General features: G+C 40.2%; 3 protein-coding genes and 1 pseudogene across 4 annotated transcripts in view; 3 read left to right on the top strand and 1 right to left on the bottom strand.

The window, feature by feature from the left end:
* LOC138009037 (uncharacterized) overlaps positions 1-11432 on the top strand; it is a 19578-nt gene extending 8146 nt beyond the window's left edge. Inside the window, exons 6-14 of the mRNA XM_068856329.1 lie at positions 1-315; positions 755-949; positions 2603-2830; positions 4252-4581; positions 4703-4753; positions 6097-6150; positions 6812-6946; positions 7890-8444; positions 10504-11432. The exon at positions 1-315 is cut by the window's left edge and continues 27 nt beyond it. Of these exons, the coding sequence (XP_068712430.1) occupies positions 1-315; positions 755-949; positions 2603-2830; positions 4252-4581; positions 4703-4753; positions 6097-6150; positions 6812-6946; positions 7890-8444; positions 10504-11162 (2522 nt within the window). The 3' untranslated portion in view covers positions 11163-11432. The remainder of the gene's footprint in view (positions 316-754; positions 950-2602; positions 2831-4251; positions 4582-4702; positions 4754-6096; positions 6151-6811; positions 6947-7889; positions 8445-10503) is intronic.
* A 2674-nt stretch (positions 11433-14106) lies between these two features.
* Positions 14107-18832, top strand: LOC138009036 (potassium voltage-gated channel protein Shal-like). The gene is made up of 3 exons (XM_068856328.1): positions 14107-15406; positions 15949-16057; positions 17352-18832. Exons 1-3 carry the CDS (start codon positions 14175-14177, stop codon positions 17973-17975), a joined length of 1965 nt encoding a protein of 654 aa, XP_068712429.1. The 5' UTR covers positions 14107-14174; the 3' UTR covers positions 17976-18832.
* A 2252-nt stretch (positions 18833-21084) lies between these two features.
* The window catches only part of LOC138007266 (uracil-DNA glycosylase-like), a 13929-nt gene continuing 7513 nt past the window's right edge, over positions 21085-27500 (bottom strand). For both annotated transcript variants that reach the window (XM_068854070.1, XM_068854071.1), the window contains 2 exons: positions 27321-27434; positions 21085-21875 (listed from right to left, as the gene is read on the bottom strand). In XM_068854070.1, coding sequence (XP_068710171.1) covers positions 21705-21875; positions 27321-27434 — 285 coding nt within the window. In that variant the 3' untranslated portion in view covers positions 21085-21704. The remainder of the gene's footprint in view (positions 21876-27320; positions 27435-27500) is intronic.
* Positions 23506-27270, top strand: LOC138007265 (zinc finger protein 862-like; annotated as a pseudogene).

Below are 27500 nucleotides of genomic sequence, written 5' to 3'. Positions count from 1 at the left end.
CAGCGCTCAACCAACCAGTCCCACAAACTCAGTTGACGCCTCAGCAGAGCCCAGGTCAAGGACTAACATTTGGCAATCCAACAGGGGACTTGAACCAACTAACTAACACCTTAGGTTTAACTCCGTACCAAAATGTGTTGTCACAGCAACCGACACTCAACACCAATCAAGCTCAATTCTCTCCCATAAATGTTAATGTTCCTATGGAAGCACCAAAGAAGATTCCAAGTTTTGTTACGGCGAGTCAAGTGTACAGAGACTTTGAAGATGTTAACTCGAGGTCTGACTTAGCAAACGACCTTGCGGGCGGGCCAGGTAAGTATCCTTAATTTGTTTTCGTGAACTGATTTGGCTACGTGAATTAGGCTTAGCTAGTACTGCGGTTAGCTTTTCAGCTGGAACTATGCAAGCAAAATTGTATAGTTTAAACTCTTGCCCTTTGACCAACAGTATTGACACAGGGAAAGAGAAAGAGAGAGGTGGAGGAGGGATCAAGATACTGACGTTTGACTATTCGGAATTTGCGCTATGCCTCTTTTCAAGGACTTTTGATCTTCTGTAAAACCGAATATCATTATTTATAGTATTAACTAAAAGAGTGTTTTAAAAAGAACCCTTGCTGTCATCTTCTTTCGTTGCAAAAGAACAAGCAAATCGAATTAAACGTGTCGTCCAGGCGAAAGTGCTTACACGGGTTGATTTTGGGGAGTCTCGTAGATACGATTTTTTGATTAATTCTCCTGTCTTGTTTCAGTGTCACGGGCAGACGTTCCCAGAAATCGGGATTTCACTCCTTATGATCAATTTCCTGACGAACCAAAATATGACAAGTTTGCTTACGAGACTGATAAGAAAATGTGGGGAATGGACAATGATAACTATGAGGATGAGGGAGAAGGCATTTTGAGATCGCCTCCGAGGAAGCGTAAGAAATATCATTTCGATGCAGGTTTGATTTTTACATTGATACATACATAATCGACCTCTCCCATAGGAGACCTCTCCCCTTTTCAGAGGCAATGAAACAAAATCAACGAAATAACAACAACTGTTAAGAATCCCATCTAGACGGAGGCAAATCAGTTGGCTACTTACAAGCTAGTGCAGCTGAGAAGTTGAACCAGGGACTACCAGGAACAACCTCAATGAGTGGCCAGAACCGGTCTTGAACCCACCACTGGGCCACACAGTCTTCATGTACTTAGATACATTGAGAAAACTTATTATGGGAGATCTTATCGTCATCTTCCGGCAACCATCCAAGCTTTTTTTTTATCTGTCTGAAAAACGCATCCCTAAACACAACAATTTTGTTTAGAATGCGACGTATAAAGCCTTCCGTTGAATGGGATTTCAACCCACCACTAGAGCCTTCGACCAAGCTTTCCAAAGCGAGGCGGGGCGCTCCGTCTCGCTTTGGAGAGTTTGCTCGTAAGCTAACCCATCACAGGGTCGTGACGAGGTATATTTTTTCGTAGCTGATCCCATATTTTTACCCAAAAGTTTGATCCCTGACTCCAAAAATGACGAGAATCTTGATCCCTGAACCCGCATAAATTTGATCCCTGATTCTATGAAAAATACTGCTGATCCCGATCCCACCCTTTGTGATTCCAGATCCCAGGGCTGTGATCCCTGATCCCGGCCCTTTTCAGGCCTTTGATCCCTGATCCCATATTCCTCGTTACGACCCTGCCATCACCTCGGCGATTCTTTGATTGCACCTGATGTCAAGGCGGTCATATTGGTGAAAAGAACAATATCGAATGAATGAATGAATGAATGAATGAATGAATGAATGAATGAAAGAATGAAAACTTTATTTAAAAAACAGGGTAAAAATATCAGTATTATGATAACAGAAAAAAGTACATAACATGTAAAATTTTCTATTTACTGGTTTACATATTTGCCACGTTGGAGTCCGATACAGAGAACCATTTATTAATGCCTCTCTTGAAGATGCCTAGACATTCTGTAGTGCGAAGTTCTTCTGGAAGATCATTCCATAGAGAAGCTCCGCTCTCACTGAAGCTACGTTTCAAGTAGTCAGTTCTTGGTTTCGGTTAATACTATTTTTTTCTTGTAGCGCGAAGATCACGGGACAAAAAAAAAAGTCTTGACTCTATTATTATGCAAAATTTGAGCTACATTTTTCTATTGTGTTTTGGCACCAACATGGCCGTCTTATCACGTGAGTGCAATCAAAGAATTGTCATCTGAACTTAGGGCGCTTTCCATTTGACAGAACTGACCGGCCAGACCAGGCATTTGGAAGGTTTAACTGTAAAACGCCTTCAAATTAACACTCTTCGAGGATGATATACACTCCTCTGCAAGAAGACGAGGGGTTATCATGCAAGTGTTCCTTGAAATTGTTGGATTTTCTTTGCAAACCGACGGGTCTGGCCGGCCAGTTCTGACAAAAGGAAAGCGCCCTTAGTTTAATGGCCTGGCTCCCAATCCGAGTCACCACCGAAAAAAAGATAACCGTGGTGCGTCTTTCACTTAAGCAGTTGATGAAGATTCGAACAAGATTATTTGTTAGAAAAAATTGTACTTCTGAGCTATTTATTTTATCCTTGCTGCCGTTCACTTTTAGATGTGGATGACTATGATTCCAGTCCAAATGATCTGGATGTTGATCAATCCCTTACGAACTTAAGATACGGCACTGGCGGTAGAAGAAGACACAATCGCCCCAGGCCACATTACGTGCGGCATTGGGTGAATGAAAATGACCTGACAAGGGTCAATGGAAAGGAGATTATTGGGCACAACGAGTTGGAAGGAAATGAATTTGGAGATGATGAAGGACCTCACGCTGCAGGTAAATGATTGGTTCTCTTCAATACCCTCTGAACGATCATACCAGCTATTTGACAACCATAGAGAGGCCAGCTAACAGTATTTTCGAATGATCCGAGGTAAAATTGGGTTAGTTACTATGAATTTATACTCTATTACATGAAATTCCATTATCGATTTAACAAACTGATGTCAGTTTTTCATGAGTCTGTCCTCTTGATCATGAATTTCGTCCACGAGGCGATCGCAGACTACTTTGACAATGTTATGGCGAAATTCATTGTCAATAACAGGACAGAAGCATGAAAGACTGACATCAATTTGTTTTTTACAATAACAAAAAGGCAGTGGGGTCAAAATTAAGTCAAAACACGAGAAGATGCGACAAACTTGAATCTGACGAGAGCAATATTGCGTCATTATCGCATAAATTATAAATTCATGTGTCTGTCCGCTTATTGACAATAAAAATTAGCCAATGAGCGCTCGAGAATTTTGCAGTCATTGTTAAATAAGTGATCGCTGCATGACAATGAAGGAGACGCGTGAAGGGTGCGGTGACCTAGTGGCGCGCTGGATTTCGCGTAGGGTGGCCCGAATTCAGAGCCTGGCTGGCTGGGTCTTCTTGCTGTGTTCCGAAGGGGCTATCCGTTTCTTGGGGATTAACCTAACTAAAGAACAGCATCACATCCCGAGGGAGTAGACATATTTCTGGTCACCAAGAGTCATGGACTCTTGTAGTCACCTTAAGCTACGAAAACCAGTAAAAGTTCCGGCAGAATGGGCTACGTGCATGGCCTACATAGAAACGTGACGTTTTCCAAGTACAACACAACCAAGAAAGACCTTTCTCCAACAGAAATAAACTTGACGATCTGTTAATCTTTTTGTCTTATGTGCATTTCCACTTGAATTTCTTATAGTTTTTACAGTTTAAAATGGTTTTCAAGAAATCCCGAGTGCAATGTTTTGTTAATTGCATCAATATCGAGGAGAATCGCATGTATTTTAATTGACTAAAATTTTGCGCCATAGCACCGTAACTGAATCACCCTGAATTGAATTGTTATGAACACTTAACTGCATTTTGGTTTAGTATTGCCATTTTTCCTTCTATTGTTACTTCCATGTTTACTGTAGTCAGTTTAGGAACTATTTGTGAGGATGCGTTATTTTATGGAAGCGAGCATTAGAGCTAAAACAGTGTTTTCACAGTGAGATCTAGAATTAATGAAGAAACTGTCTTTTCTCAGGCAATCTAAGAACAATTTCTCGGAAAAATAGGCGTTCCTAATAGAGAGAGATTACGAAAAGGCTCTGGAGTTGTCTTTTATTCGTGATCACCGTAAGTGAATTGGCATTTTACTGAGACAAGATAGTATGCAATAAAAACAGATCATTTGTCTTAAATATCAGCTTGTTTTGTTCTCTCTTTCACTTTAGGTGAATCAACCGAAAATGCAATAAAGGAAGATAACTTCGAAACAACACCAGATTATCATCATTCATCAAAGCATCATCGACCCAGTTTTGATGACGACACCACTGAGTCCGACCAATCAGAGAGGAGGCCTTCTCACGACGACGAAGAAGAAAATGACCAATCAGATGAACGGACCAAATCAAGCCAATCGGATTTAAGAGAATCCGACGAAACGGAACGAGGCTCAAAATCCGAGGATACTGAAACTCAAACAGAGGACAATCCGCATGGTCACTGGACTGTTGACGACAAAAATGAGAAACACGAGGAACTTAGAGATGGTTTGGAGGGTTTGTATGGCTTTTGTAACTTACTTTACGAAACACCGAGTTGAGCTAATTATTGCCCTTCCGTTTGGCAAGGTTTGTTAAATTTCAAGTATTCTAGAATCATTCAAATTTCTTTTCTTAGAAACTACAATGGAGGAATCACCAGCTCCTTCCATCCCATTGTCAAAGCCAGGTAAACATCTAGAGTTAAATTTTGTTATTATTGTTTTCAGTTAATAAAGCGGGGACGATGTGTTAAAAGCCGGCCAAAATCTGAGGATTGTCGACGTAGTTATCTCTGACTTAAGACATTTTGAGTAGAACCTCGCTTAACAAATTCAAGGTCAACTAAGCTTTGTTTTAGCCTAGGAGATGAAAAGGCGAAAAATGGAATTTCTTACGTTCGAGTGATATGAGTTAGTCAGAAGTTGAATGATGTTCTGACGGCATGATGTAGAGGGCCAAGGATGCTTTTGAGATTAATCCAGGGTGGTATTTAGTGGTTTTTCGTAGCTGGTGTGGCACAATTCGTTTTAATTTAAGGTGGAGTAAGTTAGCTCAGTATGCGTTTTATTATATGGCTAGTGTTCCTGGCCGATATAACGCGCGCTGTGATTGGCTAAGAGCAGCTAAGCGCTAGGGCATTATTCTCCCTAATTCCCCCGTGCGGATTATGGAGTATGCAAATCAGTTATTTCTTCTTTACAACCGTTCTGTTAGCCATGCATATAATAAACAACCTGAGGACGGTGCCTACTATTGTTATTGTGCATACGTTCTGCGCATCTCGAGATGCTTATTAATACAGGGATATTTTTGCGCGGTTCAAAGCTATGCGGAGAAAGCAGAACTTAGCAAGTGCTCTTGGTATCCAAAACTAAAATTGGGGTAACCATGCATTTTTTAGAGATAATTAAGCTTCAATTTGGAAAAGAACGCCCCACATTGCTTTGTATTTTAAAGCTTTTTACAAATATTGGTTAATTATCTTCGAAAAATGCGTTGTTACCCGCAATTTTCTTTTTGGATTTCAATACTTGTTAAGATCTACTTTTCCCGCATATTCAGTAAACCGCGCAAAAATATACCTTTGAATTGGTAGGCACCGTCCTCAATAACCTTGACCGTTCGGTTGTTACAGCAATATCTCAAACCTCGGCCTAGCTGTATTGACCTCCAGTCCCAGACGTAATTTTTGGAACTGTCGCTATCGGTCGGTCATTAAGTAGTTAGTATAGAATCCTAGCTTATGCCACGTTGAGCAGTGGATGGACTGACACATCCATAATAAACTTTCTCACATTGACGTCTCGTTGCAGTGAAGTCAGAATTTGCTTAATGTTGCACGGGGAGCCAATGATTAGAGAAATGCCCCCCCCCCCCCCGGCCCAATTTTTCTTGCTTGCGCTTTTCGAACTTTTGCATTTTGCTAACGCGCTCCCACAAAATCGACAGGCTCAAATAAAAACCTTAGGATGAAAAGCAAAGGTGCTTCCCTAGAATGTAACTAAAAATAACATTCCTGTTTTAAATCAGCAGCGTCTTTGCCAAATGAGGATAAACTTAAAGAAGAAATATTTAAGAAACTATGTAAGTATGTTGCTCTTTTTAATTTCCAAAACCGGCATATATCGCAATTTTTATGTAGAGGCTAAAAGAATTTTGTACCAGGTCCAAACAAAAAGAATATCTAGATACCACTGGATAGACGTACAAGTAGAAGCGAGAAAAAAAGAAAGATTTCGGTCAGAATTTATCATGTAGAACGTCCATTTCATGTTGTAAGATCAATAAATTTAATTCTTTCTGAATTTTCATTCATCTTCTTGCTCAAAAGGATGTACGCCAACCATGCCCCTGGCAGTATCAATACTTCTCTAAATTTTCAAAAGATTCTGATAAACTTTACAGGTACACAAGCTTGGTACTGAATAAATAAATCTGCAAGACAAAGGCTTTTCTGACACCCTTGGAGAGTCCGTTACCTGCAGCTATATAGGAATTCCTGAATCGCTAAATGAATTTATAGCCATTACCGCATCAGCATGTAGGCATTTACATTGTATATATATATTATATTTTATTAACTTATTTATTTATTTACTTATTTATTTTACTTTACTTTTTTTGAAACTTCTCGTATGCGTATTTACTGTTTTAGAAGTATACTGATTAAAAACTATACTCGGAAAGCTCTTATGCTAGTCAGGCTCATGGATCTCATGTTCCCTTTTTAATTTACCTCTTTTAGCTCGGACCGCAGTCATGCATCTTACCTTCGATCAAAAAACAGTGAAACCTGGAAGAAAAATTGTAAGCGACGAATCAGGCAACAAAAATGACGCTGACCTTGTTAACGGAGCTGCAATTTCTAACCGGACTATGGGTATTGTATATTTGTCTTTCATGGTTATTCTTAACTATAGTAACAAAGCATTGGTTCTTTTTTTCTGGGTACCTTTTCTCAAAAAGGAACAAACAAGGCAATGTAATGAAAGTTCAGTCTTGACATCTCAGTTTAGCCAACGCGTCATCCACCCATAAGGTTTTAGTTTACAGTTTAACTTTTCCAAGGGTCGACGGTTTTATTGGGATACTTACTGATTACCACGAGACTACGTACCCCCGCCCTCGCAAAAGCTCAAAACCGGCCGTTTTGAAGTGAGGCCTTAGGTGATTCCTCAATTTTGGATTGCACATCTATTATTGAATTCGATTTGTGGCGTCATCGGCATGCCCATCGACAAAATTAAATGGCGGGTTTTTACGGACACTAATAATATCCGTGGTAAAATTCCTCTATTCTGATTGGCAGAGAGGTAAATCCCCAGCGAATCAAATCCGAGCCCTGGATGGCGCAATTTTTGCACGATGGTGTGATAAGCGGGCGTTGCTTCAGCTTACTTACAATGAGTTGTCTCGAATTTTTTTCATTTTTCTCACCATACATTGCAGTTAACTTGAAGTGGGTGGGGGGGAAGGGAAGAAGAGAACTTCCGTGCCCGCCCGGCAAAATAATAATAACCGAGGTAAAAACAGTATTTTAAAATCATGGGTCCACAACCCCCTCCTACGTGTAAGAAAAATCCTGGGTCTGCCCCTGTTCTCCCTCTGTGATCTAATTGTGTAAGTGAGACTGTCAGATTCGTGCTTTGCTTTCGTCCTTGCCGCTATTTTGGTGCCAATAGATCTCTCATTGGCTTCTCTTGTTAAGATCACCAACGTGGCGGTGATGACGTAACAAAGTTAATGTGTGCGCATCATAAAAGCTTTTTCGTAACATGGCAGCAAGTCAAGTATTTAGAGAAGAAATGTCTGATTGTTCCCAGGTTCCTGTGGACGTGTCGCTGTGCTAAGGCTAGGCGAAGTCATGTACAAAGCAGAGCATTTTTCTAGAAAACCAACTAAAGCAGCTTCCATCGCCATGTGGGTCAAGTCAAGCAGGCCTGGCCTTGTTCGCTGGTTTGATGTTGGTGATCATAAAAAGCGATCGTCCCGCACGAAACACATCAACGGGAAGTTAGTGAAAATACCGAAGAACCAATGGATTCATTTAGCAGGGACATTTGATTCAAGAGATGGTATTGCACGGGTTTACGTGAATGGTAAACTCATCTCTGAGAGAGTTGGAAAGAAAAATCAAGGTTTACCAGACGATTTCACGACTACTGGCATTGGCAAGAAATTTGGTGACAAGTTCATTTCATTCTTAGATGAAGTATTCATGTTTGATCGCGTCTTAGCTCCTGCAGAAGTTCGAATGCTTTACAAAAAATGCGAGTTTAACAGAATGGTCTTGCACTTTGGATTCCAAAACGTGAACACTACAACTCATCAACTTATGGATCAATCAGGTCTGGACAACAATGCAACTTTAGAAGCAGGTAAATAATTCATGACATGGGTTCTTAGCTAGCTGTAGATTGGAGGACAACATGCTGCAGTAGCAAGGACAATGAAAGAAAACAAACTTAATCTTAGCCGAACTTGTACTCCGATCTTGAAGGCCCAATTTACCTATTTCATTCCCAGGGTCTCTCTAATTCCAGGGTACACGATAAACAGAGATTATGGGAACGAGACTAAGTGCAAGATTAATGAACCCAGGCATCAGGAAATACATTAATTTTCAGTTTATACAGTCATCCCTAAAATAAAAATTGCAAACCTTAAAATAAATACCTCTTACTAACCGAGTTCGAGGTCCGTACTGTAAGTTACGGACCGAGATTTTTCCCGTTGATTTATGCGCGGGCAAGGAAACTAGTCAAAGTGAAGCGGAAGGTTCAACTGCCACCAAGAATGCCGTGCCAAAATCCCAAAAACTAAATCTTCTTGGCTGTTAAGTTTGAAATAGTTGCTTGCAAGATTCAAACAGTTTTCAGTACAAGTTTATGCAACAGAAATGACATGAAAATCTCGCTAGATGATGTTTTGTCGAAATTTTAAATTTAGCGGGCTGTACAGCGGGCCGTACTGCAGAATACGGCCCGCTAATTTAGCCAATTACAGCGCGCGTACTATCTGAGAGATATAATAAAACTAGGAAAGGCCTTCTTTTACTGAATCCGAATTTGAATATAAAATTTTCTAAACACTTCAGGGGCACCCAACGAATCTGTTCCTCACTTTATCTGTTCCCCAGAGGAATCTTGCTGGCTGGCAAAAATACAGGTGTTTCGATGAGCTGGCTGGGAAAGTTTGTTATTGATAGAGGTTTTGCCTGCGAATTACTGACTTTTTCTAGCATTTCAATCCGAGGTTGCTGTAGAAACTCTGAAGACTGAGGACGACTAAAAAAAACAAAAAAAAAAAAACAAAAAAACCCCTTCCCTCTCCCAAACATACGGCGGCTGGTCAGAGTGATTGCGCTTGCGGAAAAAAACCCAGTTTTGTCCCGGTTTTGTCGCTTTTGTTCGGTCGTTTTGGATCGAGGGATTTGAAAGTGCACGGAATTCCTGGATGGGAAACCAACCAATTTTATCTAGCTGGCTGGGAAATTTCTTCTGTGTCTTGCTGGGAAAAAGGAACAGATAATGTTTTCCCAGCAACACTAAAAAACACCTGAAAATGCCTTAATAACATTTATTTTCATTAACTGGGGTATAATAATACATTTTCCAACAAATTGGTCGTTGGGTGCCCCTGACACTTTTCGCCGAGAAATAGCGTTCTCGGGTTTTTTAAATTAGGACAAACCAACTCACCCTGAATGGAGCGAAAAATGATGAAAAAACAACAATTTATCGGCTCTTGCCCCGTAGTGTGAAATACGAACAAACGGAAACTGCCTTGACGAATTTTGTTAAGAGACTTGAGTGAAAAACTGAGTAAGATGAATATGTTTTCAAAATAAAAGCTTCAGAGTAGTTTCAATCAAAATTCAAACGATTTTTCTTAAATATCAGTCCACATTCTTATCTTCACAGATAAAGCAAAAACAGCCGTACTTTGCTCGCATGCGTTAACCCGTGATCAGCAGCGGCATGATTGATTGACCGCTTTTCTCAGCGTTCGTTTTTGAAAGAAAGCACTTACTACCTAGTCCCTCAGGGGCGGATCAAGGGGGAGGGTAATCTCGTACCCAGAGCTCACATTTCCAGTGACAAAGTGAGATCTGGGCAGGAGATTAGGGGGAGGGTGCAGGGGGTGCGCTCCACCTCCCCCGAGAGGACTTGAGGCTTTCTAATAGAACTGGTATTCTGCCAAAGAAAAAAAAAAACGTCACCAGTCAGTTACGCAACTCTTTAGTGGTGCACCCCCTCATAAGAAAAATACTGGATCCGCCCCTGCCCCTAGTTTGTTCTAGAGCGTTGTCGATGCTTTGAACACAAAGTCGACTCGAAGGTCGACAAAACTAGCTATTTCCCGTGCGAAGGGTTTATTACTGTGCGTCATAGACTATCGTGCTACAAATAATCCTTTCTCTTTTTGCTCTTTCAGGAGCGCATATACTAAACAGCGGCTGTGACAAATGTGGTGCATGCTTAGACGCATCAAGTGAGAAAATGCCAGGCGTATTCCTAGACGGGAAAAAATTTCACCACAAGCCTAAGTCAGCGATATCAATATCATCGTGGATCAGCTTGAATCAGACCAAGGGTCGTCATTCCATCTTCCAAGCCGTAAGCGACAAAAACGACGAATGGCATGACATTTACAACTTGGACGTTGTGAATGGAAAACTGCATTGGAGACACAAAGGCGAAAACAATGACGTCATATTTGACGTAATAACTCAAGATGTCGTCATACCCGAGGGCCTTTGGAGTCACGTAACTGCTACTTATAACTCTGAGTCTGGTAATGCGAAATTATATGTAAATGGTATTTTGAAGGCCAGTTTGAGCAACATTCGCAAACCCAAGCTCAACGTCGCTTGGGGGCGAGTGTTAATAGCGGGACATTTACCAGACGCCCGGAATTTTGCGGGTCTTTTAGATGAATTTTTTATTTACAACTGGGAGCTCGACCCTTCCGAAGTTCGGTTTGTGTTGAAATACTGTGCAGATAAGCCGAAACTGGTCTCCTTTACGGTGCGAGTGCCACTTTTTAAACGGCAACGGGTGCAACAAGCACCTCATGCTTTAAAATACTTATAATGTGGTTGCAAGTTTTAACACCACCCGCCGTCCCGCTTTTTTGAAGAAAAACAAAAGCAACTTTCTGGGTCTCTCTGATCAAGTTTACGTAAAACTTATGAACGACAAGTTTTGAAGGGAACATGAACCCTACTTTCAGACAACTTTCAAGCAAAAGATCACTGTAAAGTAGCAATTAAAGTCGAGTCAATATTTCTTTGAAATGAGAAAATAACGACAAAGAATGGGCGTGGTTAAATCAGTTGAATAAAGATATTAAGTTTTCACAAGGATCATGCAAACGTTATTGGCAGTAAAGCAAGGGGTTACATCATTTATTGCTAATAGTAAAATACCGGTAATCGATCGAAAGAGGTAATTACTATTTAGCCAATTGATAAATAATGGTATAAATTGAAGTGACCGGAGTGCAATTTGGTCTGAAATCATACGTGTGATTGCACAATCGAAATCACAAGTATGATTTCAGACCAAAATTGCACGACATGAAGTTCAAGTACCACTTTATTACATCCATTTAGAAATCACAATAATTTAATTAATCAATAAAATACAAGATTTTTGTCAGTACCAAAATTTTATTGATCCGGTTGAGAACAAAATCTGCAAAATTCGCCAAAAAAATGGCTTTCTTTGTCATTCATTTTCCTGCGATTTGATTGGCTACCTTAAACAAGCCTTGACATCTAATTGGATGTTTTGTTTCAGTGCTCCTTTGTCATTGGCTCGGGAAAAGGTGCGATTTAGAGCAAAAAATAGTCGATTTGTGAATAAATCGCACTGACGAGAGCCAATCAGATTGCAAGGGTCATCAGTGATTTCTAAATAGATGTAATAAATAAACAAATCAATTCACAAATGAACTGTTATTGTTCAGCCGCGGTTAATCATTCTCTCGTTAAAAGCGACTCCTTCTACTATCAATGCTGTGAAGGTCTTCGTTTTTTCATGCGTTCTTTATGTCACGTCACGTGTCTGTAGCCAGACTCGTTCCTAGGGTCTCTCTTCCTTTTCTTTGTGATCACATAAGGTGATGATAAAACACTAAAGGCTACACTCGAACTACAATGAGTTACAACACAGTCAGTCTCTAGTTCCAGTCCCTTTCTGGCTGAGGGAAAAAGAAAGAGAAACACCCTGGGAACGAGGAAGGAAAGAGTGTTTCACAACATCAACGGACATACGCACTTGACAGTTTCAAGATTTGTTTTCTTGTTAGCAGACTGAAGGGTAACTAGAAAGAAGAAATCCATAGCATTGCGAAAAGAAGACTGCAACAGGGTGTCCAGTTGAGAAAAGGGCGAAATAAATAGGAATTCTTTTTTTTACAAAAAATCATGAAAATTAACTGAGTTGGGATACACAATAAGGTACACAAAAAACAGGAGCTTCCAATGATTCTTATAGAACCTGGCTCGAAATAGTGGTATCTTACTTTTTATAGATATTCTGGGTAAAAATTCCAGGTAAGCGACAGAAAACGGACACCACTTCATGCTTCAAGTACATTAACATCAAATTCTTTTACCACCATTAAATACAGCATTTTGCAACAACCATGGACAAAAAATTGGAAAAATAAATAAATTTTCCTTAGAAAATAGGTTCAAATGAAAAGAACTTAAATTATAGAAAAAAGAGGAAGTTGACACCCTGCTGTAAACTTGTTTTTCGTCTGTTATCGAAAAACACATTGCAATTACAATGTTATTTCATTATTAACTTAAACGTTCTGATGAATTTTATATCAGGGCAATTCTGACCAGCACCTGATTCGGTAATAAAATTTTCTCAGTGACGAACACGGTAAACTGAATTACGCCGTCTGGTCACATTTTAGGCCCGTTTTGCTTCAAACTGAGGCAAACTGCAAATAAATCGAGGTACATTCGACTAGAGAAAGGCTGAGCGTCTCCCAGGAATATCAAAAGCCCACATCTTGAACAGATGGCAAACAAAAAAAGTTGACGGCAAAGCAAACCATGTAATTAGTAGGTAAAATAGTGACTATCATTTCGAAAGACAGATAGTGGTGTGTGGTTATTCAATTATCACAAAGATTTGGCGTCGCATCGCCTGTGAAAAGCCGTTCCGAAAACGGCATATTTTAACCACCATATGACTTCTCAGATATCAAAAGGGTGAAGAATCAAATCGGTAAGATCTTTCCTTAAATACTTTTAAAAATAGTTTGACTTAAACATGCAACCTTGGCTCCTTTGAAAAACGTGGACGAACCGTTAGTTAATGAATTCTAAAAAATGGATTAAGGGGTTTAGTTTCTAATGCGTCGTTGGGGAAACACAAAAATGGGTTTATTAACTTGGTTTAAATGGTAAAGAAATTCGAAAGCTGACGGTTTCAAGCTTTAGTCCATCTTCGTTTCGAATTTCTTTCCGGCGGTCAATTAACCATATCAACCCAGTTGATAATTCCATGGGTGTATGAATTCTAAATCACGGTCAATAAAATATTGTAAGCAAGATACGTAATTTGCCTAAATTGCGGAATGAATTCACAAGGACATGCTTAATAAACGAGGTGAGGATATTTTGATTACTGAAGTGGACAAGGAATTACAGAAATAAACTGGTATCGTGAAGATGAGTTTTCTGAGCTGTGCAAATCTGCTCGCAGGTGCAAGCATGAAAGGCCATATTCCACTTTGACTATATTAAAGAGTTTGTTGGCCTTTTGCGGTTAAAATCAATACAAATAGAAAACCTTTGGGACTACAACGAGAAAAACATATTAAAATATTTATCATTTTTCCCTACTGAGACCGATGTTATTTGCATTACCAAGTTCTTACCATCGTGATAAATCATTGAAATGAATTTGAAAGTTTCTTTAAGAACCAATCAAATGCGGTGGAATGTTCGTAGAAGTGAATGCACTTTTCACACACTTGGTATACGCAAAGCCAGGAGATCAACGATAAAAGGCGACAAGAAAAGGCTTCAATGAGAACTGAACAATTTCTTGAGTAAAAACAGACCGGAGGGTTTTGATATGCATCATAAAGATTTAATGCGAAAGCACGAATTTGAAAAACTACAGCAAGGTCCGTGTTTGGTGAGGACCTTAGCCCATCTTGCAAAAATGAAGATTAAGAAAAAGACAAGACAACATAAGCTCAAGGCAACACGCCACGGACCACTTATAAGAAGAATTCTTCTAAATTCCGCTCAAATGTTGGTATCTCCTAGCATTTTGTCTCTACAGAACTTAAACGCAACGAATGTCAACAGGATTGTTGTGAATGTGGGAGGGACAAAATACGAAATTGCCAAGAAAAACTTGGAGAAGTTTCCAGACACTCTTCTCGGCAGCGAGAGGAAAAAATACTTCTTCGACAAAAAGAGGATGGAGTATTTTTTCGATCGTGATCCCGTCATTTTTAAGAATATAGCAGAGTTTTATCGCGTGGGTTCTTTCCACGTGTCCTCAACATCGACTGCCTGTATGGAAGCCGTTTTAGATGAGTTGACCTTTTTTGGAATTCCACAACATATGGTCTCCGATTGTTGCTGTGAGCATATCATCATGGGAGATGAAGAACTCGAAAAAAAGAGAAAAGAAATGGAAGCTATTGAAAGTAAACAAGCAAGGGAATATATGTTGTGGACACCGAGAGAAAAATTGTGGGAATTCTTGACCAACACCAAAAGTTCCAAAGTGTCGGCCATATTTAGCTACCTTTTTGGAGCGGTTGTTGCTCTCAATATCTCAACTATCATCGCCGAAACAGTTCCCACGGCAACTGAATCAGTGAGGCATGTTGACACACTACCAAATGTATTCTTTGGAATAGATTCTTTTTGTGTCGGAATTTTTACAATGGAGTATATTGCGCGACTTTACTCAGCTCCAAACCGATTTCAATTTGTTCGCAAGATGTCAAATGTCATCGACTTACTGGGAATACTACCTTACTACATTGGTGTGTTGAAACGAACAGTAAAGTCGAACAGTCCAGTGTTGGATTTCATCCTTCCAGTCCTTCGCATGTTCAGGGTTTTCCGCGTCACAAAATTAGCAAGACACTCAGAGAGGTTTCAAAATTTATTACTATCTGTCCAAAGTGCGGCGACAGAGCTTGGAGGAATTCTGTTTTCGTTTCTGGCCTTAATGGTGACTTTCTCCTCCATGATGTACTACTTTGAGAAAGACGAGGAAAAGACAAAGTTTATCAGTATACCAGAAGCTTTTTGGTACACCTTGGTCACTATGACAACTCTGGGGTAATATCAATTCCTCTTCAAGGATTAACACCTATATTTTTATATGCTTTCAAGGGGTTATTGTAAACAAACTACTTTTCTGTGCTCTTACGAGGAAGAAGCAAAAGGTTGGGTTAGTGCCTGTACCGACTCAGTTATACGAGTGCACGCGCGTTACCGTGTATATATTCGGTGTAGGAGAAGGAAGTTGGACTTTATAATGACATAAATTAATTGACATCTATGCTTTTTACATGTAAGACAAGAGAGACGTTGAACTACGTTTATGGCAAGCGTCATGTGACACTTCACTGTCTTGTTTTGAAAGATTTTCCAAAGAGTGAAAGCAGCTATAATAAAAGAATTTTCATTGCTTTATTGCAAAAAAGCAGGCTTTCGATTACCGCTTGTAGATTTTGAGGAAACCCCATAATATTGCTTTAAGGATAGACAAAAACGTTGACATTATTCGCATGTTTCCTGTTGATCACCTCTCTCATGCTACAGACTTCGATCATTTATCGATTTACTTAAAATTCTGTTCGGTTATAATTATCTTCCAGTTATGGCGACATTTACCCGACTACAGTGAGAGGCAAGTTGCTTGGAGCAGGCTGTGCACTGATGGGCGTCCTGCTTCTCTCGCTTCCAGTCCCAATCATTGAACGAAAGGTAACTAATAGCTCCGCATTACCTCTTTTAGCCTATAGTTGTCTTAGTGTGTTTTTGCAATTTAAAGGCTGCCCAAACGCGCGCAACATTTCAACGCAACATCTTGCAACATTGTTGGGCACAACATGTTGCGTACATTTGGCCACCCCGTTGCGACATGTTGCAAATCTGCGTTTGGCCAGTCCATTCAATACATGTCGCAACATCACGCAACAATATTGCGTTGAAATGTTGCGAGCGTTTGGCCAGGCCTTTAATAACTTCTGATCGGTAAACTTTTGATGGCTTGTTGAGAAACCCAGCCAGGGGGAGGAGAAATACTTTAAGTTGTTTTACGCGTTAGGCCGCTCAGCTCCATGGCAACTGTGTCAAATCAGCTGTCAAATCGGTGTACAATTGTTTTATGCATGTAAGTAAACAAAAACACGGCTTAAGAACGTCAGCAAGTACAGAGGCAAGAAAAGACCACCGGTTAGCGGGGATCGTCCTAGTAAAGTTTCATACCTGATCTCTTGAAAATGGTATTCGGCATACAAGAAAATTTTTATCAGTTGAATCTACGAAATTATTAATACATGCATTGGTCACGAGTAGAATAGATTATTGTAACAGTCTGTTATATGGTTTGCCACAAATTCAACTGTCAAAGTTATAACGTGTTCAAAATACTGCCGTGCGCTTTATTTTAATACCTCACTCTTTGATTATATTTCACCAGTGCTTTTTCAACTAAACTGGCTGCATGTGCACTTAAGAATAATTTTTAAGGTTTTAGTCATTACTTATAAGGCATCTATGGTATGGCACCAACATATATTAGCGATCTTATTACTATTAAATCTAAATCTATCTACTCGCTCAGATATCGGTCTACTAACGAGCCTTTACTAGAACATACAAGAACGCTGGGGGACCGAGCTCTCTTTGCGGCCCACCCCACTGTGGAATGCTCTAAACGATACATGTTTTTTTTTCTTTGTGTGTCCAGAATGGGCCAAGAAATACTTTTTTGATAAGATGAAAATAGAGAATGCGCTACCCTTTCCACTAGACTGCTGAGAGGATATTTTACCAAAAGGAGTAGTAACACCTACCTTATTTGTATGATCCGGTCACAATATTTCGTTCCAGATTGATATTCTCACTTCGCGGTACCCCAAATAGGGTGAACTCGCGCCAGTATGACGTTCCGGTATGATTTTCTTTTGGTGCTATCTAAGCGAATATACGGCCATAAGCTTAGCAGAACCAGTTGACAATACTGATCTCTCCATGCACTTTTTTTCTTGTCTAGCTGGATGAGTTCGGGAAAAAGTCAAAGCCTAGAGAACTTAACGCCACTACCAAGTGGGCGGTGTCTCTTCCTTCAATCGCTCACAAGTCTGGCGCGAAGCAGCCAACAAGAGCAAATGGGAAGCGAAAAGGAAAAACGTACGTCGACGCAGAAACAACTTCCATGGTAGTACAACTCAGCAACTCTTCCAATTCTTCATCCGAAAGCAATAGCAGTTTTCACAGTAGTTTTGGGAGTGTGATTGAGCTGAGGAATAAAGTGACCGAACCTTTGATTGAGGAACCTGGAGTCCTGGATATACATGGGAATCGAAAAACGCCGAGCGAAGCCACCCGCACGAAGCTTCAAAATTGGAAAACAGCCGGTGCTATGTCAGGCGGAGTAAGCAAATTTACTTTTACGCAGTCTCCGCCGTATAAGAAGTATTTCACAGCTTTTCCTCATGTTTCAGCTTCAAGCGGCAATGACGTGGACGAAAAATCATTGTCAGATTGGGTTTCTGACTACAACGGAGAAAAAGAAATGATTCCGATGAGAAAACTGCAGCGCCAGTGGTCCTTAAAAGGTGATTGTCTTACAGTCGAGACATCAAGAAACTGTCGCAGTCTCGGAGATCTCACTTAACACAAATTGTTTAAACGTTTTCACGCTTGAACAACGACAAACGGACAAAAACCACTCTTTGTAACAGAATCAGAAGACAATTGTTCTGGAGTTTGGCTACAGCAGACATGGGAATCTAAATAATGTTGCACACATCCCCTAAAATTGTTTCATGCACAAATAACCTAGCTTCATGGAATATTTATTCGAAGGAATTTTAAAAATTGACCAAATCCTCAAACTTCAATGGCGATTTATTGAAGGGCGAGATGCTTTACGAGCTCACAAATCCGCGTAAGGCAACCACCAGGAGTTCAACTCCGGCCGGACCAACACTCAGGGTCTTTAAATAACTGAGGAGAAAGTGCTGCCTTTGTAATTACATCTGCAAATGGTTAGGTTCTCTAGTCTTCTCGGATAAGGACGATAAGCCGGAGGTCCCGTCTCACAACCCTTCAATTTCATAATCCTGTGGGACGTAAAAGAACCCGCGCACTTGTCGCAAAGAGCAGGGCATGTAGTTCCCGGTGTTGTGGTCTGTCTTCTGTGGTGTACTATATATCATGGTTGGGAGGGTAAATGCTCGGAGATATTAGCTACACCAAGCTACTCTAAAAATCCGAGGGTAAATAAAGATGTATGATATATGATATGTATATATGACGAGGGAGAATGGAACACGTGACGTCAATTTTCTCAACAAGAAGGAAAATACTATGAATTCGAGATAAACGAATGTCGTATTGGTAGTTGTATTCATTTTTGCGATTTTCGATTGTCAAGTCGTCTGACACTCAATGACTCTGTTAAATCTTCCGAGAACTGAGAAAGCTTTGCGTACAACAATTTGGATCAATTCCGTTTCGGACGAGACACACAAAAACAGTCCTTTTCCAAAGACTATTTTCCTTAGACCTCGTTCTCGTCGACCATTTATTTTACCTCAACAACGACCCAGAAGTATCTTCAAGTTGTTAACAGTTTTTCGTTATTTTCCTTGCCCCTTCGACAATTATGTTGAATGGTGTTGAAGCCGCTTGAACACTCTGTTCAACAAATGTAGAACCCTAAACCCAATATAATTATAGAAGTAGCGAACCGGTTCCTCTAAAACTAACAGGAATGACCGTAAATCGGCTCAAAGACCACACAGGAGGGAAAAAACACTCAACTAAAGTAAGGTAAGACGATTTGTATTTAAATCGCTACATTTTCATAGGTCACAGAAACAATCGTTATTTTCCCCATACAAATCCTTATAAATATGCAAATCGCTCGAGTCACGCACGTAACAATGCAAAGGTCATCATATAAAGAGCTGCTCATATATCGAGCTTGGGCTACCTATGATTACATATAGCTCATTTCTGGCCTGTTAGCTCCAGATATGGATCAACGTCACAAAGCAGTAAACACGATATTAGCCAAGAGATTTAGCAACACGTTTGGGTGAAACGACAAACGTCCGATTGCCGTTTGACGCAAAATGGAATGGACTTCGAGTATTTAAACATTGTTTGTAGAAAAAGACGCTATATAAAATGAAAATCCTTACCTGTCAAATTTTACGAGTTCCGATGAAGCTGTTTTGTGAGTCAACGTTAGTTCATGAAGAAAATAACGGTAAGGAGTCAGTTATAATTCAACTTCTTATTAACGATCTATATGACCAAATGAACATAATTTTTCCTTGTTTGGCATACCGGAAAATGGCTTTGGGGTTCTTTTTTCCACAAACAGCTTGCTATGTAGAGGAAAAAACGAGAAGAAAATTCCACGTAACAGGGCAAACGCGAAAATGCCTACTTTCACGTAGAAACGGCCAGAGGCCAACCGGCAAACGCGAAAATTGCGGGAAAATAATGATCACGTGGTCATTTTAACCTTTCGCATTTCACATGAACGTACCCACGCACGAAATTGCCGCGACACTCCAAAGTCGTGGCGCCATGGTACCAATAGGGAACTTAAGCAACGACAACGGCGACGGCAACGAGAACGTCACAAATTTGCATATTTAGTGGACAAAAACAATAGCTTTGCACGCCCTGCACGTGCGTTTTTCATTTTTGTCCTTTTCTTTGCCGTCGTCAGCAAAACTACAACGTGAAATAGCCAAATTTAAGGTTTTATGAACAACGTCAGCACTTGAGGATAAATTTTCATTTTGTCCCCTAAATTAAGCGCCGTTTTGACCAGTGTCATTTTTGAGGAACTACCACACCCTTGTCATGTTAAAAAGGATGAAATAGTCACGAAACGATTAAAACAACGCGAATTTACATTTTGAGATGACGTTCTCGTTGCCGTCGCCGTTGTCATTGCTTAAGTTCCCTAATAATGGAGTGCCGTGCACAGCTCCAAAGATGTGATTGGCACATGCCTTCTGTTTGTTGTTTACACATGAAAAATTTTCCGTGAAGTGCCCGCAAAATGATAGCTACGTGCTAGTGTAAAGCGGGTTTAAATCTCAGTTATCCTTATCAAGCCTTTTATTAGAATATGGAGTAAAAAATACGACTGAAACGCAACGTTTACTTAGGGTGCGTTCGATTGACCGTATTCCGGAATAAGAATACATGGAATAGAAGTCAGAAATCCTTCCTTTTTACGGAGATTCACATTACAATTGTCAAACACCTTAGGGTGTTTTGACCCTATTTCGGATTAAGAATAAGTGAAGTGATGATTTAAAACGCTACATCTGGCATTTTGAAGCAACAAGGATAATAAACATATGTCTAAAATAGCATTTCAGCAGGTGTTTGACAATTTAAAAGTTAAGTTCTGTAAAAACGAAGGATTTCAAACTTCTATTCCATGTATTCCTATTCCGGAATACGGTCAATCGAACGTACCCTTAGTGTTTTGTACAAATAACTGCAAAAAAGTGTCAATAAATGATCTACTAATTTTAATGAAGCGTCACTATCATATATATTTCTTAACATTTAACTTTATAACTGTTTTAAAAAATCTTAAATTTCGACTACTTATTAAACGGTCTATACATGTAGGTAACGTACTATTTAACTACAGCACATAGATGCAAACCGGTTGGGAGAGGAAAGCAGCCAGTTGAGCGATAAACGAACTCGCGTTTTCAGTTTTCTCAAGTAACCAGTTTCTAAAAAAAAGACATCTATAGCTAAGGGAACGAGGTTTTCGTTTCACCGCCGTGTGTTTGCGAATTAAATGAACATGACGTCCTCGTCAAACAGGTTCTTTTGTCGCTCTGTTTCACAAATAAGAAATTCTCAACGGGGGATTGCTGAACGATTAATGAAGCGTAAAAGTAATCCTTTTTAATTTGCTATTTTGAATCTATTTTCCGCCAGTAACATTTATTTTCTTATTGGTATCACCCAACTAGTGGACTAATGCAAATCCTGCATTTTAATTGGCTACGCTATTGGAGGACTATTAGTAATAGTCGAGTAGCGAAAAGCGTGACGCTTTCTTTTGTTTTATTCCCAAATAAATATTTCTTCAACTTGCATTTGCTAACTTTATTATTGCCTTTTCTGTCCGACTAGTTGGGTGATACTAAAACAAAAAGACCCCTCGCCCTCAAGAGCCACGGGTCAATAGCTAGCCCATTCGGCTTCGCCTCATGAGCTATTGACCCGTAGCCCTTGCGGGCTACGGGTCTAATTGTTAATTAGACCGTCTTCATAGTTATTACTGTATCATATCCTTAGATATATATTTTGACTTTTCAAAGTTCTTGCATGCACGATATTCAGTTTGTCAAGCTGAAAAATTCTCATTTTGGTCAACCGGAAGTGAACGCCAATCTATCGCTTTCTTTCCCACCTTCTTTAAATACTGATTGGCTTGAGAGAAGTGCTTGCAGCCCAAGAAGCCTCGATGAGCTGACAGCGGAGAAGGATGAACAGCTTTTAATACACAATGCTTTTTCTGCAGGAATGTAACAGAATGATAATCATCATGATACATGTATATCCAATGCAGCTGCATAATGAGATTCTTGGTACTTTCAATAATGTGTCACAAGGTGTCTCCTCAAGCCTAAGAACTTCAAGTACTACTTCTTCATTGGGTTCTTGTGAAAGTCATAGTAAGAGGGTCACTTTGTGATGCATACACCAACTGATTTGAATCTCATTATGTTGGCCTACGAATGGAAGCAAGGCTGCCGGTGACCCTGCTTTGATATAAACCTCCGTGCTTTTGTAATGTTAATACGGACTAATTAGAATCACAGCAACACAATTTACATGATAAAAGCAGTGAGGTCTGTATCAATGCAAGGTCTCCGGCAGCCTCGCAGCCATTCATTGGCTAGGTTGCTGAGCAAACAACTGTAAAATGGCCTATTACAGACATAATCATCAGAAAAAATCATTCAACTGAAAAAAACCTTTGCGCCAATAACTGCTGTTTGTAAATTTCGAGTGTTCCGGTAATTTAGGTCTGGAATTTTGCATGAGGAAAGGTTCAAGGGAGCAATTTTCCTGGGTCTCAGAGACAATTCTGGTGGAAAAATCTTCTGAAGGAATAATCAATATCATCCAGCTGCACTGCAGTTTGTCAGGAGCTTTCTCTATTGCTTTCTGTCTTGTGCCAAGTTACATATTGATCAACATCCCTTGCTGATCACGCCCTAAATACATTAATGAAACATAAGCCTTAACTCAATTACCCCTAAAGCACCCGCAGTCAGTGAGTAAAATCCTGTCATGCTAGCAAAAGTAAAATCAGGTGGGGAAGGTTTAAATGGCAGAGCTCAAGTTTACTGGCTCCTGCATTCTGAGAATACCTGTATGAGGCAGTAAGGTTCACCCTGCCAAACTAATATTATACATTGTTAACTGAATAGAGTGTAATGTGAAGTGCTAGATTTCAACCCCATATGAACAATGTGAGCATTAGCCCTAATGATGGAAATGGGCCCACACAAGGACAGAGAAAAACTCTTACCAGGGTGGGAAATGAACCTGGTCAGAGTTTTTCTCTGTCCTTGTGTGGGCCCATTTCCATCTGTAGGGCTAACGCTCACATGGTTCATATGGGGTTGAAATCTAGCACTTCACATTACACTCTATTCAGTTAACTCTGTTTAAAATATAAGTGCTACACGGCCAACGTTTGTATAAACGTAACCTTTCCTAATATTATACATTGTACTCACTATAGCAAGTTTTACTGGCTAATTTTGAAATTCATGCAACCAGGGGTTTCAATAGTAGCCGGGTAGCGGGTAGATCTACCCGCTTGTAACGGGCCGATTATCAGTTTGGAGCCTTCACACGAACGTCAAGTAAGTCCAGATAATTTCATCTCAGTGTCGAATTCTTGCCAAAAGATTTGGCAAAATAGGTTTTATTTTATAGGAGAACAAAATGAAATGGAAAAGAAAAGACATTCTGGCATCTTCCAAGCCTTCTGGCCCATGAAAGTTCAAGCAAAGTCTGCAAAACATGTACTAAACATCGCTTCGGAAGCTACGTCAAAAAAAATGTGCAAGGCATCTCAGCTGAAATTGACGGGAACTGGGACAGAGTGTGAATACTAATGGTGGCCAAAAGGCAATCGTTGTTTGCATATTTCACGCCAGTGTCAAAACAAAAGAGGTCAAACGAGACTGATTCCTCCCAAGGTTAGTTGAGGATATTGAAAGGAAAAACCTCCTGTGATTATATCGTTCAAATGTTAATATTATGCTTCGTTTTTGCGCCAATATATTGTGTATCGTTGGTCGATGGAATTGAATAAAATGTATCATGTTCAGTTACTTGCCTTGTCTTGTGTCTTACCTCGGCCAACTGATCTCTTTTTCGGCAGAAAGAGTTTCACTAGATAGCGAAATCAGTCAGTCACTTACCTCAGCGAAGGAAAAGCCCCTTCCATCTTCAAAGTCAGGTGAGAGTGTAGCAGATGTTGTAAAACCCGCTACATCCTACGCAAGAAGCGAGACGAGCATCGATTTCTGTGATCATGATTCTGTGTTGAAGCTGTTCGGGCCTTCGGAAATAGTCCACAGTTATTACACTTGTAATAAAAATAATTGTTTCAGCCTAACTGAAAGGGAGCAGAGAAAAAATTTCGCCCTAAAACGAGACCGTTTCAAGCACCAGTGGATAAGGGATGATAACTTGGCATTTGATTCATGTACTGGCATGTGGTGGGTGATTTACAAGGAGGAATCAGATGATGAGAAAGGGGGGATGTTTTGTTTGTTGTGTAAGAAGCACAATACTGCAAACCTGAAACACAACAGCAGAGTATATAACCTCATACCTGCACAGCGCCTGAAAACAGATGCTCTAAAAGATCATTCAAAAAGTGCTCAACATGCAGCAGCTGTTCAGGCAGAGATGCTCAGCCGAGTGTCAATTTTTCACAAAGAAGTCGAGGAACAAGTCAAGAGCAAAGATGAAGTCCTACAGAATGCATTTACGTCGGTATACTGGTTGGCTAAAGAAGAGATGGCCAACAAGAAGTTTCTATCACTTCTCACACTTCTCCAAATGCTTGGGCTTGAAAACATGAAGCATTTTCGTCATCGCTCCGCTGGGTCAACTATTGAGATTTTTTGACTCTAGGCAGAGTACTGAAGCAGAGAGTGGTTGAGGCGCTAAGGAAATCAAAAGCATTTGGTCTATTACATGTAGTTGATGATGTAACGGACATTTCGGTCATGGAACAGTTGATAGGTTTTTCTCAGTATGTCTCTGATGATGAAATTCCTTTTCGTGGACAATGTTTTGGAGGGCTCCTCTTCCGCCAATGCTAAGACAATCACTAACTGCATTTCTAACAATCTGGACAAATGTGAACTTGACGTTCAGAAGATGATGAGCCTAGTAAGCGATGGTGCCAAAGTAATGACTGGCGAAAGAACAGGTGTGGCAGCCCGACTGAAGCAAATCAACAGCAAGCTAATTAATGTGCACTGCGTCTGTCACAGACTGGCCCTTGCTTGTGCTGGTGTGAGTGATGAGACAAAATACATCACACAAGTGGAAGGAGTCCTTTTGTAACTCTGGAAGTTTTTTGCTAAATCGCCTAAGCGGACCGCTCTTTTGGTGAAAGCACAAGAGTCGTGGCGCAAGATGAAGCTATCGGAAAAAGCAAGGTCTGTTGTGGCGAAAAAGGTGCGAAAAGCTTGCAGAACACATTGGCTGTCTACAAGCAATGCTGTAGATGGAGTGTATGAAGACTTTGTTCCTATCATACAGGCTATCAATCTCGCAGATGAAAAAGATAGCTTGGCGACGTATCTGCTGTCCAAAATGAACAGCTTTAAGTTTATTGGTACGATATATATTTTGAAGGCTGTCCTTCCAGAGCTTGCTGCATTAAGCAGAGTATTCCAGCGAGGTACCGTCAACTTTGGCCATATCCTACCAGCTATCACCTACACTACTGACAAGCTAAGGAAGATAGCACAAGACAAAACCCCCATCACCCAACTTCAGATTGATATTCAGGAGAATGGACGGCTCGGTACCTGTGAGTTTAAAAGCAATGACCACGAGATACAAGTTCTTCGCAACCTTCTAAAGAAGTACACATAAGCCCTCAAGGAGAACATTGATTCTCGTTTCAAGGATGCGATGCCAGTGGTCTGTGCATTTGCCATCTTTAATGCAAATGCCATTCCAAACCGTGGAACAGCAGAGTTTTTAAGCTATGGGTCAAAGGAAATCGGCACATTGTCAAACCACTACTTTCCAGGTGACAAGGAAGCTCAGCAGCAAGTGAAAGCAGAGTGGGAGAAGTTAAAATACGATCTTCTTTTGTGGAAAGCGCAGATTCCTCAGGAACTTGACAACATCACCCCAACTGAGTGGAGTCTGAAGAGGCTACTTTCCATGCGCACAGAATATGGCCACTTCTACCCTAAGCTTGTGTGGATTGCAGAAATCATTCTTTCTCTTCCTATGGCAAATGCATGGCCCGAGAGAGGGGCTAGTGCTGTTAACAGGGTAAAGAGTCGACTCCGTAGCAGTATGACTAATCAGATGCTGGAGGCGCTGCTGCATATCTCCATCAATGGACCACCTGTCCGTGAAGCACAGGAACTTGTTAAAGAAGCTGTTGAGGCCTGGAGCAATGCAAAGAAAAGAAGGAAACTCCCTCCATCTGCAAATCCAGAAGGCACATCTTGTGGAAACTCGCAGGGTGAAGTTCAAACCATTCTTGTGGACTCTGCTGTCCAAACCGATATCCAGGTCCAGGAAGATGAAAAAGTTGAAGAAGCAAGTGTGCAAGCAGAGGTGGAAGCTGCTGTTGAAGCTTTTAAACTTGGAGACCACCAAGCAAGTTATGATTTGGATGATTCTGCTTTCGAAAGTGAAGATGAATACTAAGCACTCGATCGCTATTCTAGGGACTCGCGCTTTCTTTCGTAACAGTATATTTTGAAATTACAATATAAACAGTGGAAGAGATTTTGCACATTCCACCTCGTATTTAGGTTTGGGACATGACTTTTAAGTAAGACTTGTTCCGCAAGTAAGTGATTTGTAAAATTATGTTCCAATAGGTATGATCAAGAAGGTTTGTTATGGTTAAAATCTGGTAGAAAGTGTTCAAGCAGTAAAAGGCTCGGCTCTTGAAAAACTTGAAAATCAAGTCGCAAATTACATGTAAGTGGCTTCAGACTGATATGAGTGATATAAGACACTCAGTTACATACAGTTTAAGTTGCTTCTGTGTTTTTGTAATGATATATGCTACTAAAATATAACCATGTTTCTTTATAGAATAGAGTATTTTTTTTTTGATTTAAGGATTAACCCTGAGCTAAAACTACATTAAACTTAGACCATTTTAAGGATACCAGTTGTGAAAGTGTTAAAAAGTATCACCTCAATAGAAATAGTTGACTGTGACTACTTTATTGTCACATAATTCTCTTTAAATTAGTTGACTTGGGAGCAAAAAAATGAAACAACAAAGCAACCAAAAAAAGACCTGAAAATGCATGAAAATGCATCCTAAAACTTCAAAATTTTCCGGGGGAGCATGCCCCCGGGCCCCCCTAGGGTCAAAGGCCCTTCAGGGCTTCGGCAAATGTACCCGCCTGTTACTCTTAAGTACCCGCTTGTGCAAAAACTTATTGAAACCCCTGATGCAACCAACATTATTATTTTAGAAGAATTTGTCTGTTACACACCCTAATTATTGTCGGTATAGGGTGCCAAAGTGAATTATTACATATTTTTTTTTGTTGTTTTAGAAAGAAGAACATTTGGTAATTTTGTTGCTTTTAAAAATTATTGAATTCTGGCCCTTTTGTTCCAGAGAATGAAAGTATAGGCATATGGAATCATACAAGGCTCCACATATCTCGCAAATCTCATCCAAAAAAATTGTTTTCTTGAGCATTTTTACCTTGTCAATAAAGCTGCCTTTCTTCTGAGCATAGGCACCCCAGAGTAAGAAAACAACACCAGTGAGATTGGAATTGATCCACCTTATAACGGCATCAGTAAACTGTTCCCAGCCCTGAAACAAAGTGTACAAGCTGCAATTTTAGGAGCAGGTGATATAATGGGGGAAACGAGGTCACTG

This window comes from Montipora foliosa, chromosome 6 (assembly GCF_036669935.1).
Source record: "Montipora foliosa isolate CH-2021 chromosome 6, ASM3666993v2, whole genome shotgun sequence".
NCBI lineage: Eukaryota > Metazoa > Cnidaria > Anthozoa > Scleractinia > Acroporidae > Montipora > Montipora foliosa.
The sequence above is the reverse complement of the archived record's forward strand: the minus strand, read 5'-3'. Positions and strand labels throughout refer to the sequence as shown.

Bases quoted from the DNA above. Each gene is read 5' to 3' on its own strand.
- LOC138009036 (XM_068856328.1), top strand. From the start codon at position 14,175: ATGCATCATAAAGATTTAATGCGAAAGCACGAATTTGAAAAACTACAG. The intron at 15,407-15,948 runs GTAATATCAATT...ATTATCTTCCAG, and splicing joins GTCACTATGACAACTCTGGG to TTATGGCGACATTTACCCGA. The intron at 16,058-17,351 runs GTAACTAATAGC...TTTCTTGTCTAG, and splicing joins TCCCAATCATTGAACGAAAG to CTGGATGAGTTCGGGAAAAA.